Raw genomic sequence first — 13639 nt, 5'->3', positions numbered from 1 at the left:
GATTTTTGACAAGGATTATATCCAGAATACATATAAAGAACTATCAGCACTCAATAGGAAAATCAGAAAATCAATTTTAAAAAGATTTGAAACAACACTTTACTAAAGAAGATAAGCAAATGGCAATTAAGCATATGAAAAGTTGCCCAACGTCATACATTAGTCATTAGGGAAAAGCAACTTCAGACTATAGCAAAATACCACTATAAATCTGTTAGAATGGCTAACATGTTGGACAGGATGAGGACAACTGAAATCCTCGTCTGTAAAATAGTTTAGTCGCTTTGGTAAACATAATAATGGGAATGAATCTCAAAAAATTGTGTTGAGTATAAGAAGCCAGACACTAAGGAGTACATGCTATATAATTCCATTTATATAAATTCTAGAAAAAGCAAACTGGTCTTTACTGATAGGAAGCTGATAAGGGGTTTCCTGGGGGCTGGACAGGGAATCAGGGAGGAGTGAGAGGGAAGAGCCAGGAGGAAACCTTTCAAGGTGAGAGATATGTTCATTATCTTGATTATGGTGATGGTTTCATGAGTATATATATATATATATATATATATGTCAAAAATTATACACTTTAAATATGTACAGTTTAGTTTGTCAATTATACCTTAGTGAAGCTAATTTTTAAATTCTGTAGGTTTCCAAATGTAAGTTAAAAAAAAATCCCAGGATAATGAAGACTCCCATAATCCCAAATTACGAAGAAATGCAAAAATATGAGGGGGCAGGAAGCCAGATAGAGGTTTAAAGGACTTGCTCTTTTATCTTTGGTGTTCCAAAATTTCATCACAATGTATTTAGTTATGTTTGCTTTTTCATTTATTTTTCTCATCATTCAGTGAACCCTCTGAATTAAAGAGATATGCCTCTCTAGCTCTTAAAAATATTCTCTCAGTATTTCTTCGGTAATATCCTCTGCCGGGCTCAGGAATTGGGCTCCAGTGTTATAAAAGATAAAGGTGAGCCAGGGAAGGGCATTATTAAAAATCTCCAGATCCTCTACCCCAAACATAAATACTCCTACCCCACTAGTCCCCCATAATGGGTGGGAAATAGATTTCTCCAGATTTGAGGACACCAAGTTTAGAGGAAGGCTGTAGTGAGGAGCAAAAAAAAGGGCGAAGGTCTGTTTTCTCAAATGTTCTGGAATGCTAGTGACTGTGTTTAAGTCACTCCATCCAGGAGATTAGGAAATTATTCTCTGGAGCAATTAAACCACCCCATGGAAAAAATCTACGTAACCTAACTGTTGGGAGTGCTCAGTTTAAAAAAAAAAAAAAATCATCAATTTTGGCCTACAGTAAAGCCACTTGTGGCAAACCATGCACACACAGCTTCCAAAGGGCCTTTTGGACCTCATTTCTAAATATGAATGAACAACCAAGCATCCTCAGGGATTTGAGAAAAGTCTTCATCATGAAAGAGAAAGTGAAAAACAGAAAAAGTACTCAATAGGAATATAAAAATGAGAAGATTTTGCATCCGAAATTCAGAGAACGAGAAAGTAAAATTCGGAGAACAAGAAAGAACTCTCGGAAATTAAAATTTTGATAGAAGAAATGAAAAAACTCAATAGAAAGCTTAAAAAAAGAGATGGATAATAGCGGAGAAAGGATAAGTAAAATTAAAGATCAATATAATAGAAATTTCAGAAAGATAGACCAGAAAAAATGAAAGGGAGGACGTAGTTTAAAAAATTATACAAGAAAGTTTTCCAGGCTGAAAGATATGAATTTCCAGATTCAAAGGGCAGGTGGAGAGCCTCAGCATCGTGAAATTTAAAAACTCAATTCAAAGCACATCCTCAAGGCTTTCAGAGAAAGATAACAAATCATGAATAAAAAATAATGGATGTGTACTGTCATATTTCTAAAAATCAAAATCAGAAGCTAAAAAACAAAGGAGCTTTTAAACTTCTAAGTAAAAATTATTTGAGATCTGTAGTCCTATACCCAGCCAAACTATCACCAAATGTAAATGCAGAATTAAAGTACTTTCAGAAACATGCAAACTCTCAAAACATTTCTCAGGAAGCTACTGACTTATGTGTTTCACCAAAATGAAGCCGAGTGATGAAAACATGGAATTCAGGAAACAGGGTGTTTTAACACAAGGGGGAGGTGAAGGGAATTGCCAGGGTGATGGTGAAGGAAGTTTCAGACAACAGCTATGGGAAAGGACAGGCGGGTATAGGATGAAGGCATCCAGGAGGAAAGTGAAATGAGAGGTTATTTAACATAATTTATATGTGAAAGATTAGAAAAGTGTTACAGAACTCTTAGAATGTAAGGAAACACTTTGGTATGTGCTAAAAAGAAACCCAAGTAAATGGATATTTGCAGCAGGAAAAACAAAATAGTTATACTGAGAAGGAAATGATAGTGGAAATATTTTCAATGACTAATAATGAAAACAGAGTATGGATATACTTTTTAAAAAAATCTTTAGCCCTTTAACTATTAGGAAGTTGGCTGAGAGATGGCAAAGGGAGGACATTAAAATCCACATTATCATAATAGAAAATTAGTTATTATTTTAAATAGATGAATCAAGAGAGAGTGGTATTGGCATATTATTTAGAAATACAGAGACATATTCCTGAACAGGCAGTTCGAAAACATTTTAAATAGTTGCCTCTGGGCTGTTTCTTTTTTAAAATATATTTTTATTCAGATATAATTGACATATATAACTGTGTAAGTTTAAGGTGTACAATGTGTTGATTTGATAACACTTATATATTGCAAAATGATTACCATGGTAGGGTTAGTTATGAGGTGTGTTTCTGAGTGCGATATTTGATAAAGTCACAAATATAACCACTTAGGAAACCAAAATTAGATAAAAGTATCCAAATGTGACAGGAGTGGGGAGAATTTTTCATATAATGAGTTAATAGATAATATTAAAATGTGACAAACCAAGAAATGTCAGTTCAAGCACATTAGAGATATGAGGTTAACACCAGAACCACATCTGGAAACTTAAAAATGGCCACATCTGTGGAATTTGGGGTGGGGGCTGTCGCTTTTATTACAGACCCTTTTACAGTGAGTATGGGGTTGTTAAACCTGTAAGAGGCACAACCCCTCTCCAGGACCGAGGGCAGGCGGACAGAGTATGTGCTATATGGCAGTAAAGTTTGCCTGTCATTGCCTGCTGACCCTACACCTGCTGGGCCCACATTCGCGCCCCCCTTTCTGGGATGCCCCCTGGCAGGGAGGAACCAGGGACACTGCTGTCCTGTTTGTAGGAAGTTTTGCTGCTCTTCATGCCCTTGGGTCTGAGCACAGGTGTGGATTCCAGGAAGGACTTGGCCTTCTCACCTCACCTCGACATCCTGGGCTGGGACGCTTAAGGCTAAAAGCAGTGTGTTCCCCAGTGGCACAGCAGAGCTGCCCAGGTTTACTGTCTTTTCACTTTTGACTGGTTAAACATTGGCAGAGCAAGACCACTGAGTAAGGTGTACAGTTTATGTGCTGCCCACTGGCTCCTGGCTCGGGAAGATCAGTGGGGACTGGATCTTGTGGGAGCTCCTTGCTCCACGTCCAGAGCTGCAGTGGCTGGGTGGGGACTGCCTTTAGAAGCTTGCACAGAGGCACCTGGTAGCCAATCATGGCCATGGGTTGGGCCCGCCTTCCCCACACCTGGGCATCTATCTGCATCAAAGATGATTCATTTAAGTGGAGAGCTTCAGTGAGTGGGTTTAGACAGGCTGTTGTGGCAAGAGTATCTGAGCTGCAGTGCTTTTCTGTGTTCAGAGCATGAATGGCTTTGAGGAAGGCCTGGAGTTCTTGCCGGTGAACAACTCCAAGAAGGTCGAGAAGCGAGGCCCCAAGCCCTGTGTTGTGTCGGTGGCCGTGCTGATCGGCTTCTTCTTACTTTCTCTCATGGCCGGTTTGCTGGTGTGGCACTTCCATTGTGAGTAAAGCCGGAGGGGGGATGGCTGTGGGGAAGGCGATGTGGGGGTGGCTGTATTCTTCCTTCAATGGACAGACCCGAGGCCTGCCTCTTATGGACACGAGGGAGAAAACGGAGGGTGCACTGGGGGTGGGTAAAGAGGGGTCTAGGGTGCTGTCTCTCTTGGCTCTTTCGAACCATAAGGGGGGATGAGGCGTTGGTCAGAGCTGGCCTGTGGGGCTCGTAGGTCCACTCACCCCCTCCTGGCATGTACTCACCTGTCTGTGGGAACTTGTACTGCTTTTCGTGCCCTTGGGTCCGAGCACAGGCATGGATTCCAGTAGAGACCTGGCCCGCCTGCCTCTAGTCCTTCATTGCAGCAGCTCCCCCAGGGTTGCTGAGGGCAGCTTGCGAATAGTGGGGTCGGGACAGGGGCTGCGTGACGTCCGCTGACGACTCTCCTTCCCTGGTCTCGCACAGACCGGAACGTGAGGGTCCAGAAGATCTTTAATGGCTACCTGAGGGTCACAAACGAGAATTTTCTGGATGCCTATGAAAACCCAAACTCCACTGAGTTTGCGGAGCTGGCCAACAAAGTGAAGGAGGCGGTGAGTCTAGTCCGTGGGCTGCAGCTGTGTCCCTGCTGTCTGCTCCCGAGGCTGGCATAGGAAACGGGAAGGACGCCCAAGTCCCAGGAGAGAGGGAACAGCAAGGGCTGTGGTCAGGGGGCCATCGCTGCTCTCTGGCCTGCCCTGAGTCTTCTCTTCTTCTTTCAGCTGAAACTGTTGTACAGGGGGATCCCAGCCCTGGGCCCCTATCACAAGGAGTCAGCCGTGACAGCCTTCAGGTGGGTGCTGGGGAGAAGGCTGGGTGAGCGGAGTGCTAGGAATGGGATCCGTGTGGTGTTGTATGTGGGACAAGTGCCTCTAAGCTTGCAGGGTGAGGAAGCCGTGAGGTCCGGACCTGGAGCGCCAAGGCACCAGTCCTGTTCTGTCCTTCATATCCGTTACTTAGCATGCTTAGCTCTTCTGTCTCCAAGACGAATGAGCGGGTAGTGTTGCTATGATGAAGGGCACAGAGGTAGGCGGAGTGCTTTGCACGATCCCTGCCACATAAGCCACTCAGGAGTGGTAGTCTTTGTTATTTTTCCAAATTTGAGTTCGGGTCTACACCCAGCATCTGGAAGAGTGGGGACAGGCAAGTGCCCAGAGCCCGCCCACATCTCAGACTCAGCCCTCTCTCGCAGCGAGGGCAGCGTCATCGCCTACTACTGGTCGGAGTTCAGCATCCCCAGCTACCTGGTGGAGGAGGCGGAGCGCGCCATGGCCGAGGAGCGCGCAGTCAAGCTGCCACCCCGCGCGCGCACCCTGCGCTCCTTCACGCTGACGTCGGTGGTGGCCTACCGTGAGTGCAGGGCTTCTAGGGGTGGGCATCTGACCGGCCAGCCTGCGGTGGGGCAGAGAGACCGTTGCAAGGGGAACCACAGCTCCTGAGCCAGTGCCGGGAAGAGAAGACCGTGTGCTGGCTGGCACCTCCCTTAGGGGGAATAAGGAAGCAGGAATGAGGAAATAGATCAGATCAGTAAATACTTTATTCTCTCTCTTTTTCTTCAGCCACTGACCCCAGAACAGTACAGAGCAGCCGAGACAGTAAGTATCGTACCCTCTTCCCGTAAGAGGTTTGGGATATGGTCAGACACCCCTTCAATCAAGGAGTCCCCAAAAGTTACACGATATCGATAGCCAGCACATCTCTTTGCCTCTCCCCGGCCATGAAAAGCCCCCTTCCTGGTCTCTCTCGGGTCCAGGTCAGCCTGGGGTGCCTTGGAGAGGCCAAGTCTAGGGGCACCACCAGTAGGGTTCTGGGCTGCTCGCCCCCACTGGCTCTGCCCGGCTCTGCCCCATGTCCTCTTGTGTCCTGTGCAGACAGCTGCAGATTCGCCCTGCATGCCCGCAGCGGGGAGCTGACCCGCTTCACCACGCCTGGCTTCCCTGACAGCCCCTACCCAGCTTTCTCCCGCTGCCAGTGGACCCTTCGTGGGGATGCCAGCTCTGTGCTGAGCCTCACCTTCCGAAGCTTTGATGTTGCGACCTGCGATGATCGTGGCAGTGACCTGGTTGTGGTGTACGACACCCTGAGCCCTGTGGAGCCCCGCGCTGTGGTGCGGTGAGTGTCCCGGGAGAGCACAGGTGGGCTGTGGGAGCTAGGTGGTTGCCCCTGGTGGGCTGGGCCTCTGGAGCGAGTCGCATTGTGGGCTGGAAATACAGCGTGTGACTCTTGGCCACAGGCTGCTGCACACATCCAGGCAGCAGAGAACAGGTGTGGCGCGATCCGCAGAGTGTGCCCCAGCGGAGCATCTCTGAGGTGATTTCCCGACCTCGGCAAGGGTGAGGGAGGCTCGCTGGTCCCCAGATGCCAATGAGCAGGTGTGCTGCCTTTACCTGCCAGAGCAAAAGTGCAGCCTGCTGTTGTAAAACGGTCGTGTTGAGGCCGACAGATCAGGAGGTGGCTGCCATGGAAAAGATAGTTTGTTACTCACAGTCCCCAAGAGGAGGGGGCCCCACAGGGAAACAGCAAGGTTGGTCAGAAGGCAGAGGATACAGGCAGAAGTCGCAGGCAATTCTGTTTTGTTGTGGTTTCTGCAGGAAAGGCAAGGCAGGGTATGTAGGTTAAGGACTGGCAGTTTGGGTCATAGGGCTGTCTCTTGCTTGTCTGGTACTGGGTTCTGAGGTGATTAGGGCAGGTGGATGGTGGCCTGGAGTTTAAGAGAAAGGAGATGGTTTTGGTGGGCTCTGGATTGCTTGGTTTGCATGTGAAAAGCTTGGCCTTAGGTCTTGTACTATTTTAGGAATTGTCTAATCCTGGGAGGGCAGTGTCTCTAGAGTCAGCAAGGCAGCAGATGTCAAAGCATCAGGGTTACAGGAAATAAAAAGGCATAATGTACTTGCTGAGGAGGTAAGGGTGCCGAGATGAACACCATCCTAACCGGCCACTTGTCAGGATGGAGCATGCCTCTCAGAGGCTCTGTGGGTGGGGGCGAACTGTCCCTCCTCCCCCAGCTCTCCTTGACTCAGTGTGCTGGAGCCTTCTGTGGAAATGAGCTGGGCAGACACTTCATGATTAATAATGGACTAAAATTCAGGCCGAAACCGGGATAGGACCATCTGCTGCCATAGCATCCAGGACTTCTGTCTAAACACCCTTTTTCTGCAGGGTTTCTTTCCCTCTCTCTAATTCATTAATTGCATAACAAATAAATACACAACCTGAATGGAAAAAGTGGAAAACAGACGTGCACAAAGAAGACAAAAGACATTCATGATCTTACTTTCTAGAAACAATCATTGTTAAATTTGTGATGTATATTCTTTCAGACTTCTGCTGTGTATGTGTGTATTTGTGTATGTGTTTAGATATAAGATTATACAGCACCTTTGGTTTTATTATCTGTTTTTTAAAAATGAGGTATTTTATGATAGTTTTTCCAAGTCAATAGTCCTGTCTCTGACCCTCATTTTTAACGATTGTGTGACAAGGTGTGGCTGAGAGGCGGAGGAACACGGTCGTTGGCCCTGTGGGCTCTGGAGCCTGATGCCTGGGTCCCAATTTCAGCCTTGACACTTGTTAACTGTGGAATCGTGGGCACATTATTTCACTTCTCCATGCCTCCGTGTCCTTATCTGTAAAACAGGGAAAATCATATCTACTTCAGAGTTGTTATGAAGATACCTGAGTTAGTAGACATAAAAGCATGAAGAATATGGCCTGGCATGTTCTTAATAAGTGTTAGTTCATGCTGTTAACTGCTACTGTTACTGTTACTATTTAGCCCATAGTTCATTTCATGAATAATTTTAGGCAGTCAGTGTTTCTGAGTTTTTGCTAATTTAGACAAAGTCTTAAAACTTAAGTTTGCAATCAAGCCAGCTGATTGTGTGGGGTGGGGCTTTATGACCTCACTCTTGGTCTTTTTGTGAACAAGACCAGGGTTAGGGATGGGGTCCTTGAGCCCCTCTGCTTGGGTGCTGTCTGTCCTTGTTGACGCCTGCCCCCTTTGCTCCTACAGGCTGTGTGGTACCTACCCGCCCTCCTACAACCTGACCTTCCTCTCCTCCCAGAATGTCCTGCTCGTCACTCTGATAACCAGCACTGGGCGGCGACATCCTGGCTTTGAGGCCATGTTCTTCCAGCTGCCTAAAATGAGCAGTAAGGAGGGGCAGGCATGGGGTGGAGAAGGGGACAGTCCTCAGCAGTGGGTGGTGAACTGGTTCAGGTCAGCCCAGGTCAGTGACAGAGTTTTGAAGCTTAAGCCAAAGGCTCTTTTGCCCCTCACTGGGGTCATGAGCCCTTCCTAAAGAAGTCAGCCTCACAGCCCTGGGACCTGTCAGCAGCTGGCTGTGGTGCCTTCAGGTGCTCAGGCTTGCAGCCTGAGAGGAACACTGGCTTTACCTCAGGCTGGCTCTCCTCTGGACCGTCCCTCTGCCTGCCTGTCTGGCAGAGCAGGTCCTTAGTCCTCATGCTCTTTTTCCTGCCTTTCCTCTCAGGCTGCGGAGGCTACTTACGTGAAGCCCAAGGGACATTTAGCAGCCCCTACTATCCAGGCCACTACCCGCCCAACATCAACTGCACATGGGACATCGAGGTAGGAGCTGTGGGGGAAAGAGGATAGAGGGAGCAGGGGGAGGGACAGAAGAGAAGGCGGGGGAGGGAGAGAAAGAGAGAGAGACGAAAGGACGCTCCATTATGGCACATGAGGAGGACAGAGGGGAGATGAGCTCCTTAGCTCCTGAAGAGGCTGCGGGTCTGAATCCCCCTGGCGGGCAGGTTCACACAGGGCTGACCTGCTGCAGTGTGAAGCAGACCCAGACTCAAGTCCTAGCTCCTGCTCCATGGCTGAATGAGGGCCCTTGGGTTGCTCCAGGTAACTGAGCGTGCTGGTGATTGCCTCTGAGAGGTGCAGCTGGGATGCGGTCAGCATGTGTGTGCAGCACAGAAGGCACTTGCTGAGCGGCCGTGAGGCAGGAGCCTTGCTGACAGGACTGCTCCTCGTTCCATCCCAATCAGACTTGCATCTCTTTTTGCTGCCTTTGATAATGTTGGGGAAATTTTTCAGCCTTCTCTGAGTCTAGAAGTTCTTCCAAACGTGGACTCCGACCCCTCTGACTCTGTGTTGCGTGTTGCCGCGGGGACTGGAGAGGAGGAACACCGCAGCCGTGCTACGTGCCCTGCTTCCCCAGCCCCCACGGCCACCATGCGATGTCCTTGGGTTTAGGAAAGAGGGAAAGAAGCAGCAAAGGCCTAGCAGCACTTTCTCCCCAGGTGCCCAACAACCGAAACGTGAAGGTGTTCTTCAAACTCTTCTACCTGTTAGAGCCCAGTGTGCCCGTGGGCACCTGCCCAAAGGACTACGTGGAGGTCAATGGGGAGAAGTGAGTCCCGGGCTGTGGGGGGCCGACAGGCGAGTTGGGGAGCCGACTCGTGCTGTGCCCATGGTGGAGGGGCTGCCCAAGTACCAGGGCAGGTCCTCTTCCTATTGTCGGCTCCCTCTTCCAGGTTCTGCGGAGAGAAGTCCCAGTTTGTGGTTGCCAGCAAAAACAGTAAGATCACTGTTCACTTCCATTCGGATCAGTCCTACACCGACACGGGCTTCTTGGCCGAGTACCTGTCCTATGACTCCAGTGATCGTGAGTAACTGCTTTAGAAGGGGGAGCCTGGCTGGGGGTGGGGGCCAGGATGCACTCTCCACTCTCCATGCTTCATCTTCTTAGCACTGTGCTTTCCTGATTCTAAGATACCAGAGAATGGAAGATACAGATTCCTCTTGTAGCTTTTTGAGGAGAAAAAAAAAAGACTACCTTAAATGCATTTATTAAAAAAAAGGCCACAGTGAACACTGGCACACACCATGCCCTGCAGTTCCAGTGTGAGGCATCGTGAGCCCAAGGACCCTGAGCTCCTTTGGGCCACCTGTCCCTTTAGTTCCAAACCACTGTGGCTCTGATATTTGTGGTCCTTTAGCATCTTTAGGATTAATAGCATGATTTTGAAACACATTAGAAAAATCTGGGGCATGAACATCACACTAACTACTCTTAGTTTTGACAGTTCTGTGATTTACACCTAAGAGAAATGGGAGGTTCTGTTGCCTTCAATTTCACCATCAGTGTGAGTAGGTTCTTCCACATACACAATGGTTTTTTGTTACAGCCCTGCATCAGAGAATAACCTTTCGGAAGACTTCAAGTTAAATTCCTATACGCAAGAATGCAAACTAAAGTTAAAATTCAACTGCATGGCTTACCACCAAAAGTGTATTAGATGAGCAAACTCCTTTGATAAGTGGCTAAGCTACCTATGCGGAGAAAGCGGCAATGGCCTTCTCTCCACTTTGTCACCTGCCTGATGACATCAGTTGTCAGACACCTTCCAATTTCAGAAACATGGAAATGTGGGAAATACCATAATTAAGAAAATGTGGTAGGACACATTGTTGAACTGCTGAGCTACTGTTGCTCTGTGTTGCTGACAGGGAGCCGGGATGTGGCCGGCCAAGGAAACGGGGTGCAGAACTGAGTGCATACTCAGCCAGCCCGTCTCCACTTTGCCCGGAGCCTCCCAGAGTCTGGTCATCAGCAGTCAGGAGGGACTCCTAGCCAGTCCTCCCTCTACCAGCTGCAGGAACCCCCTTGCCATAGCTTGGTGGGCTTGGGAGACCCCTGGCCTGGGGTGCCAGCTTCAGCCCTGCTCCTCTCTGTGTTGAGGGCTGGACTGGTGAGGATTTTCCCTTCGGTCCTCAGTGTGGCTTTGAGGTTGGCTGTGAGGGAGAGGAGGTGTGTCAGGGAACCAGCTGTGGGAGGCTGCAGTGGTGGCAATGGACTTGAGGCCTGCCCTCTCCCCTGCAGCGTGTCCTGGGAAGTTCATGTGTAACACGGGGCGCTGCATCAGGAACGAGCTGCGCTGTGATGGCTGGGCCGACTGCGCCGACTACAGCGATGAGCTCAACTGCAGTGAGTGGGGTGCCGGCCGTGATGTCCTTCTGTCCGTGCTGTGTCCTGGTACCTGCCAGCCGGCCTTTGCGGGAGGAAGGCCCGAGGTGGCTGGGAGGTTGTGCCCATGCCCATGTAGACATCTGGACCCCTTCGCTTGCTCTCTTGTGGAGGAGGCAGTGGAGCTTTTCTGCTGTGCTGAGGTCAGCTTCCTCAGCCAGTGACACGGGGCACCCGACCCACTCTCCAGATGGGACCGTGTCCTCGGGCAGCTTCCAGGGGAAGCAGGGGGCCATGAGAGACCAGGGGGTTCGCGTCCCACTGAGCCTCGCCAGCTGACTGCTGTCCTCACCCCCTCCAGAATGCAATGCCACCTACCAGTTCACGTGCAAGAACAAATTATGCAAGCCTCTCTTCTGGGTCTGTGACAGCGTGAACGACTGTGGGGATAACAGTGATGAGCTGGAGTGCAGTGAGTGCTTTTGGGGTACCGCCCGGGTTCCTGCAGCTGACTCAGCGGGGGTTTCGAGTCCCTGCTGAGTGCTTTGTGCTTTCCAGGTTGTCCAGCTGAGACCTTCAAGTGTAGCAATGGGAAGTGCATCCCGAAGAGCCAGCAGTGTGATGGGAAGGACAACTGTGGGGACGGGTCCGATGAGGCCTCATGTGACAGCGGTGAGGCTTAGGCCAGCCCGCTGTCCTTCAGGGGGCTTTTCCTCCTTTACCCAAGGGAGCAGCCATGCGCACACTCATGTGCAGCGTGTCCAAAGTTTAACGAACACAAACCACCTCTTTGGGAATGTGATGAGAAAAGGTGTCTGTAGGGGGAGAATCTTTGGGAGGTGGAGAACCTTTGGCAGGGCTGGAAGGACAGCGGGCACTGGTGTGGGTGGTCGGGGCAGCCTGAGTGAGGGGTGCGAGGTGGACGGGTCACCAGGCTTCCGGTTTGGTGTCACAGAGGAGCTGATTTTCTCCCATGTGTCTTCCCTGAGCAGTGAACGTCGTCACTTGCACCAAACACACCTATCGCTGCCACAACGGGCTCTGTGTGAGCAAGGGAAACCCTGAGTGTGATGGGGAGAAGGACTGCAGCGACGGCTCGGACGAGAAGGACTGTGGTGAGCAGGGCGGCCGGTGCCTCGCTCGCCCAGTTCTGCCCCGCTCTGCCCGGAGGAAAGGATGGCTTTGCCGGGGCACTGAGACACTGTCGTGTCGGCCTGTTGTGGTCCTGCAGGCAAGGCCTAGGGCAGCCGGCATGTCAGCGCCTCTCCTGCAGGGCTGTTGTCCTGGCTGTGGTGCTGGGTTGGCCGCTGTTTCACAGACCCGGTGACAGGGGAGTGGCAGGCCCTGGCTTCCCTGTCCTGCCTGGAGGAGAGAGGGCGCAGCCTACTGGAGCACTCAGCAGGGTTTTGCCTGCAAAACCCGATACTTTAATTTGTAGCCTCTTGTGTGTTTCAGAAGCACTGGCCGCGTAGCACTGAGCATAGCTGCAGCTGTTCTGTGACTTCAAGTCACCCATCCGCTGCTCCCTTTGAGAGCTGTGTCCTTCAGCATTTGACAAGGAAATCTAGGCAAATGACACCCATAGTGAATCTAAGCAAACAAGCAGGTGTCTGGAGGCCCCCTGAAAGCATTTGCGCAGGGTGGGGGAGGTGAGACTTTGAGGGTTTTGAACTTGGGAGTGGGGAAGGGGGCCCCAGTGGAGTTAGTGGGTCTGAGGCTTGAAGTTACTTACTCGTAGGGGGTCCCTTATGCCACAACTGCTCTAGCAGTGCTGGGCCCACTGCAAGGCGACCACTCTACGGGCTCTCGCTGGGCCTGATGTGCAGCCTGGGGCTGGTGCCTCGCCTGGACTCACTGTGTTTCCTTCCGGTTCTCTTCTCCTCCCAGACTGTGGGCTTCGGCCATTCAGCAGGCAGTCTCGGGTCGTTGGGGGCAAGGATACAGATGAAGGTGAATGGCCCTGGCAGGTGAGCCTCCATGCTCTGGGCCAGGGCCATGTGTGTGGGGCTTCGCTCATCTCTCCCAGCTGGATGGTGTCTGCAGCTCACTGCTTCATCAACGACAAAGGATTCAGGTGGGCCACCGGGTGGAAGCAGGGAGGCCTCCTTGGAGGCCCTCCTCTGTGTACTCTGGCAATCCCCTGTGTCTTTGAGTCATGCTGAGGTGGGATGGCACTGGGGCAGGGCTGGGCTCGGGCGGGGTTGACACACACCCCAGGATGGGGCTTACTGACAGTAATAATAAAAATGAGCATCTCTTAGTGCTCCCTCTCAGTCAAGCACCATCTAAGTACCTTTCCTAACAACCTGTTTAGGCAGATCTGGTTATGTCCCCGTTATAGAAATGGAAGTTCAGAGAGGTAAGGACGTTTGCTTGAGGTTGCCCAGCTATTAAGTGGCAGAGCCAGACTCGAACCCAGATGTGTGGATTCCACAGTCTGTGTGGTTAGTCCCTGCACTAAAGGGACACCCTGGGATCGGTTCAGACCAGCCTTGCAGTCGCAGTGTAGCTCAGGCTTGCCAGGTGACCTGGGTTGAGTTACACACACTTTTTAGGCCTTGGGCTCTTTGGTGGTGACACTGTGAGTTCTTATGCTTAGAATTGTGAGAATTAAATATGACGATGCTCCTGAAATACCGAGCCCTGTGCCTGGTGCGCAATAGGTGCTTGGCATGTCATAGCCTCGGGTCCAGGGCAGACTTGAGCCTGGCACAGGGAAGGTCGCTAAGGAAGGGCTGTGC

At 50.3% G+C, this 13639-nt stretch overlaps 1 protein-coding gene across 1 annotated transcript in view; it reads left to right on the top strand.

The window, feature by feature from the left end:
• ST14 (ST14 transmembrane serine protease matriptase) overlaps positions 1–13639 on the top strand; it is a 35810-nt gene that overhangs the window by 14017 nt on the left and 8154 nt on the right. The window contains exons 2-16 of the mRNA XM_016136962.2: positions 3774–3933; positions 4393–4520; positions 4689–4759; positions 5159–5316; positions 5526–5561; positions 5838–6078; positions 7979–8118; positions 8457–8554; positions 9232–9341; positions 9466–9596; positions 10815–10919; positions 11260–11370; positions 11457–11570; positions 11891–12013; positions 12786–12972. Coding sequence (XP_015992448.2) covers positions 3774–3933; positions 4393–4520; positions 4689–4759; positions 5159–5316; positions 5526–5561; positions 5838–6078; positions 7979–8118; positions 8457–8554; positions 9232–9341; positions 9466–9596; positions 10815–10919; positions 11260–11370; positions 11457–11570; positions 11891–12013; positions 12786–12972 — 1913 coding nt within the window. The remainder of the gene's footprint in view (positions 1–3773; positions 3934–4392; positions 4521–4688; positions 4760–5158; positions 5317–5525; positions 5562–5837; positions 6079–7978; positions 8119–8456; positions 8555–9231; positions 9342–9465; positions 9597–10814; positions 10920–11259; positions 11371–11456; positions 11571–11890; positions 12014–12785; positions 12973–13639) is intronic.

This window comes from Rousettus aegyptiacus, unplaced genomic scaffold (genome assembly GCF_014176215.1).
Source record: "Rousettus aegyptiacus isolate mRouAeg1 unplaced genomic scaffold, mRouAeg1.p scaffold_m13_p_5, whole genome shotgun sequence".
In the NCBI taxonomy this organism is placed as follows: Eukaryota; Metazoa; Chordata; class Mammalia; order Chiroptera; family Pteropodidae; genus Rousettus; species Rousettus aegyptiacus.
Note: the sequence above shows the minus strand (reverse complement) of the source record. Positions and strands in the feature narration are given on the sequence as shown.